Source organism: Varanus komodoensis, unplaced genomic scaffold (genome assembly GCF_004798865.1).
Source record: "Varanus komodoensis strain SLA01 unplaced genomic scaffold, ASM479886v1 scaffold13_1, whole genome shotgun sequence".
Classification (NCBI taxonomy): Eukaryota; Metazoa; Chordata; class Lepidosauria; order Squamata; family Varanidae; genus Varanus; species Varanus komodoensis.
The window spans coordinates 1,571,056-1,577,055 of record NW_025335408.1 but is presented as its reverse complement, the minus strand read 5'-3'; the positions used below and the strand labels follow the sequence as shown (position 1 = coordinate 1,577,055).

At 34.9% G+C, this 6,000-nt stretch overlaps 1 protein-coding gene across 1 annotated transcript in view; it reads right to left on the bottom strand.

Annotated features, from left to right (window-relative positions):
* Positions 1–219: 219 nt before the first annotated feature.
* Positions 220–6,000, bottom strand: part of PPM1H (protein phosphatase, Mg2+/Mn2+ dependent 1H) — an 86,858-nt gene continuing 81,077 nt past the window's right edge. Inside the window, exon 10 of the mRNA XM_044422943.1 lies at positions 220–5,321. Within this exon, the coding sequence (XP_044278878.1) occupies positions 5,174–5,321 (148 nt within the window). The 3' untranslated portion in view covers positions 220–5,173. The remainder of the gene's footprint in view (positions 5,322–6,000) is intronic.

Sequence of the window (6,000 nt, the reverse complement as noted above, 5' to 3'; positions counted from 1 at the left end):
ATAAACCCAATTACAGAAGGAGTTGACAAAATGATAGAAAAAAGGATTAAAAAGAAGATACAGTATTTTTGGAATTATACTTTAGTTGCAGACATCTCAGAAGAAACTTAAGGACTGGAAAGTTCTTGTTTAGTTTAATATTGCCAGTTGAAGTCTTCAGTGCTTTTGCTAACCAGAAATCAGTCCCTGAAAAGAAACTCGCAGCAATAGCACCCAAAATAAAGAGCCAAAATAAGTTTTTATATTTATTTTTTACAATTTCATTTTAAAACTTAGTTGTGCATACATATTCCAGCTTCCTTCTTTATTACATTGCACTGAAAAGTTTCAAAACACATAAAATATATCCCTTTACTAAACATTTTTTTGTTCTCAGATTACAAAAAGTTTGACATTTCACAGTCACAACGCTTAAATACATTGATCCAAACCATTTTTATCCAACAGACACTTTTCATTGTTTGGAATGCTGAGCTCAGAAAATACATTCCTTAAGTACAGTCACTGTGCCAACAAAGAAGTGAAGAAAATGGCAGCTGCTGAATTAAACTGAAATACAATGGAACATCAAAATAAAGTGGAGGTTGACAGGAAAAAGCCTCCTTCAAGTATAATGTAGGTAGAATTTGGCAGAATGAAGAGGTATTTGGCCACTGTCTACATCGTATCCACATCTTCATACAACAGAAATGCAAATTGAGGAGAATGAAAGAGAGTGCAATTTTTAATAGCTCACAACAATACAATGCAAACCACAAGACAGCATATGGAAAGGGCAAGAGATATGAGATGGAGTTGGTAGGAATGTAGTGTATTATCATGAAAGACAAGTATCAAAGCCCAGAGAAGAAACCTAGAAAGAGTATTTTACATCAAAATATGTAGAGAGAGGCAGTGTTCCCATCACATTTTGACAAGACTTGTAATGTTTTGAAATTTCTTATTGGCTATGATCACTTGTAATTGTCTTGTGTTCCTGGTTTTAAATTTTAACATGCATCTGTTCTCATGGGCATTATGGGAATAATTAAATGAAGCTCTTAGATTGTTTGATAAAAATAATGATATAATAGCTATGTTTAGGAAGAAATTGCAAATATCAGTCAAATTCTATTAATTATCTTGGCAAAACAAATTTTACACCATATCTGTAAATCTAAATTTTCCATGTACTTTGCCTGGAATTGTAGCCATGATAAAAAGATGAATGCTTATTACAAGCTTGTTCCAGAATTTTTGAAATTAAGGGACAGAGGAAATACAGTAGATGAGCCAAGTGATCTACCAAAGTCTCCCCTGTGCAATTTCTATAGTTTTACTTAGTTTATTTGGTCAAACTTGATAGATTTTAAAATTTCAGAGTGAACACTGATCACACTGTCAACTTATCTCAACTGCTCCATAAGATTAATTAATTTCCTGTCCATATTATCTTAATTTATATTTGCCTAAAGCCTTTTCCAATTCTGTCTTATGTGAGATGACCAATATGCAAGTCTTTCCTGATTGTCTTTGGGAAAGGTTCTATCAATGATCTGTTACTAACACTGTTGAAATATATTGTGGCCCAAAGACAATTTCTCATCTACACTGAAGAAACCTTAATATATAATAATCTTTCACCATGAAGGTACACACTGTGTATGCACCTTGGTATTTTTAACCATGATTCTTTTTTGATAATACTAAATTCTGACCTATAATTAATCAAAATGATTTCAGTACATGTAAGAAAATCAATTATATATATTTGTCATGGAAGCATAAGCTTAGTTAAGCTATCCTAGCAGAACTTGCCTTCCCAAAAACAAAAACACCCCTTCAATTGGAAAACAGTTTGCATAGCTCTCTGGTGGACATAGTAAATGTTTCATGTCACAGCTTAATACGTTTCATGTCACTGCATATGACAAGAGATCTAAACCACTCAATGCTACAGGAGATGGTGCAAAAGTTTTGGACAGCCCTTTAATGGTTTACAGGGTGTTTCTCTCTAGGGCCCCCCCCCCCCAACTTTGGGAGGAAGCTTTTAAGAAGAAGTGGAGCTGCTACTCATGCCTGTCTTGATCCTGGCCATAAGATCTTATAAAATCTGCTCATTTAGAAAGTGCATGGCTGTTTGAAAAGCATCATTCTTTCAAACAAGATCAAAAATGTTTTATACAGAGAAATAGTGAGTCCAAAAGACTTCTAAGCAATTAAAACTTTGACTTAACTGCACCTTCTGGAGATTAAAAAAAGAAAAACTTCAGAATAAATCAGAATATATTTCTGAGTTCATTCAAAGGAGTTCAAATCTCTTTATTTATCAATCCTGAGTCGGGCTTTGGTCTCTCTAGAAATACTCTGTAGTCAATATAATATTACTTAGGCAAAGCCATTTAAAAGGGATGCTAGGATGATTTTTGAATCATAATTAGGTGGCGTAAAACAGGAAACTCTATATATATTGCTTTATAAAACAGGCTTTATCCTAAGAATATATTTGAACATCAGCAACGGTGGGTTTATCTATTTTGTGTTTGCTACTTTGATTTAAGCCTTATAAAACACAACAGTAATTTCTACTACTACTACTTCTGAAGAGACTGCTAGTGGAAAGATGTATCTTCCACTGCATATCATGCAAATTATGAAGTATTTGCAATTATACCACTCACTGTGGATGAAGTAATGTGGAATCATACAGAATACTGGAAAGGGATCTATTTAAATGTATCAGTGCTGTCTTTCTAATCCTTCTGATCAAAGTAGCAGTCTAAGTAATATATGCTGAATGTATCCAATTTCTCATATTGGTCCTTGTGATCCATTTTGAAATGCAGCTGTACTGCTGGACTACAGTCAAGACTGCTTTCACATATAGTATATGTTTGCGGTAGAGCAAAATGAAAATTCAATCAATAGTGTTTTTGCATTGACAAAAATCCTCTGTCTGAGTGACACTGGGGGATGGTTTATTATCAAAGGGGTGTGTGTTTTGTGTATGTGTTACACTTACAGCACAGGACGTAGGAAAATATCCTGTGGAAAAGTGCACTTCCTATGATCACCAAACAGAATGAAGAAACAGCACTGAATGTGTTTCAGGGTTCATACTACATTTTGAACTAATATTCTACATTATTATTCTACAAAAGAAAAAACATGCAATAAAGATGCACAAAATGAGTTTGAATGCTAATGATAATGCAGGTTAACATATTACCTAAACGAAAAACGCTCACATGTATATGTGGAAATCCGTTCTATGCTATACTATATCCACATCCCAGATTTCTTTAAGGAAAGTGATGTGATGATCTGAATATATCATAATGAGCAAGCAAGGTAGTGTACTGAAAGTAAATTTAAAAAGTATTGCTGATTGACCAAAAAGTGAACTATGAAACGATTTAAAGAAATTTTAATCTCATATGTTCTGTTGTCAGAAAAAAACATTATTGCACAAATATACTGAATGTCAAAGGCTAATAATTATCTTCAATTGCAGAATGAAACAAGTTGAAAGAGTAACATGTTAAAAGAGACCATTGAACTTAATGCAAAGGTGGTATGAAAAAATTAGTGTAGTAGTGAAAATGGAAGGCCTGCTCCATTGGAAATATACAATATATTGTATATATTCAGGCTGTTTCAAGCAAGATAGAGAAGATTATGAAAGCATGTACTAGAAGATAATGAAAGCATGTACCATTCTTGTTATACTGTAGCTTTTCTTTAGGAATAACTTAACACTTTTGAGATAATTCAAAAGCGGCAATCCACTATTTCTATCAGCCTACTCAGCCAAATTACTACAAGCAAAGTTGTGTATGTGTTGTAGTTCTTTGCTAAGACAATAATACCTGTGAAGCCAAACTTATAATCACCTATAACCAATCAAACAGTTATCTTTTGGGAAGGAAAAAAAGACTCTCAGAAATCCCATCCTAGAAGAAGTGACTTCTATATATTTATAAATGTAAGTTATCTTGCATGAGTACATGTCTTGGTGGAATGCTTCTTGTAATGTACTCTGAACCTATTAATGTACAGAGTGATAGAGAACAGGAAAGAAGCTAGTGGATCTTGTCTTTCTGCATTGGCCCTTTTTCTACCATCTCGGCATACTGCTACCTGCCAAGAAACAGGAAGCGGTAAAAAGAATAATCTGAAAGGGGAATCAGTGAAGGATTAGAAGGAAAAGATAAAACACTACTGTTCTGAAGGAGAGCTCTGAAACAGAAGCATCAGTTAATTAAATGAACTCAAACGACAAAAAAAAAAATTACCAAGTACAATGAATTAAACAGTATGCATAACAAGGATACATGTAGAAGAAACAGAAGTATTCAATGAAAGAAAATATCTAGTGCCAAAGAAACTCTGACTTTCAGGGAAATCTTTCTAAAGAATTCTCCCAGTCTGCTACATCATAGTTATATACACACAAATTTTGATAAACTATAGCACAAGAACACATTTCCCATCCAATGTTCCCCTGTTCTTTCAGGCAGGTGCTGGACAAAGTCCAGAGAAAAAGTTGGCTTCAGTGCCAAAGCAGAGAAAAGGACCTGTGAAGTTCCAAGATTTTTATGGTGGTGTAAAACAGCAAAAAGCTTGAATTCATGTACATAAATAAAACAATCTAGAAGTTTTCCACTGAGAAGCATCAACAGTTTTAGAACAACCAACTAAATGTCATATCAGGTTTAATACCTTAATACCTTATAAATTAAACTTGTTCTATAGTAAAGTCAGCTGATACTGGTAAGTCTGAGGGAAGGGAGTAATGGCTTCCTTACCAGTTTCAACTATGGTTTTCCCAAGTCACATCTCAAGTGGCATTTCAGGCTACATTAAACTGGAAAGATAAATTCTTCTATCTGATTACAATAGGGTCCTCACCAGGAGGGATAGTAAAAAGAAATCACTAATACACTAGCAGCATTAAAGTTCTGGTCCTGATATGCACCAAAACTGTAAACATAGGGAAGCTGTAACTCCTAAGCAGTATCGTTAAATCATGTACAATTCAGCCCCTATATTTCAGGTAGAAATAACCCAGTCCAATCAAGGTTAGAATAGAATATATTGGTTAGAAGCACTGTTTTCATTTCCTGATAGCCTATCATTTCCAAAGATCTTTACTAAAAAGCACACCTTCCCTGTTACCAGTTTGGTGTCTGTTTTACAACAGTTTGTTTCCATGTATTAAAGGAATGACGTAGACAGAAATGTCATCTCCCGAGCCCAGCCTGTCATTGGATATCCTCCAGCCTCTGTCCTTCAGCACTCCTCTGGCTCGCATTACCAAATCCTGAGCTGCTAATGTGTACCTGTAGGTTAAAAAAACAGCCAGAGATGATAGCTGTTGGTACCAAAGTAAAGGGTTGTTCCTTGCTGGGCAAAAGGAACATTTTTAATATCCTATATTAATGTACAACTCAGTCATTGTTATCTTATTTCATAGCCTACTCAAACTGAGAAGAATGCCAGCTCTTTGCTTGTACAAGCTATTTCATAGTAACTTAGCTGATAATGTGGAAAAATTAGCTATGCGAACCATTTCTTAGTTTGATAATTAAAAATGGGTAACAGAGTTCATTTCAAACAGGGGTATTGAGAAGCATGGCAGGAACCACCACAGTGTAAGGCTGATGCACAATAGTGAATCTAGCAGTTGTCAAAAACCATCAACCTGAGTGATCATGAGGCTGAACCATTCCTTCTTCCTAGGTCCCAGGGTGTATCAGTCAACATAACTTCATTCTATGGGTTGAAGAAGTTATTCAAAGATTCAAGATTCAAATTTAGCTAGCTTGTTCATGGTTCCCAACCAAAGCCAAAATAGTTGATACAAGTATTTAGGGAAGTGTCATAACTCAGTACTAGAACTATGATCTGCATGGAAATATCCCCAGGTTGAATTCCTGGCATCACCAAGCAGGGTAAAAAAATGACTGATGGCAGAAGCCCTGGAGAGCTGCTACCAATCTGTGTTCTGCTACCCAGCTG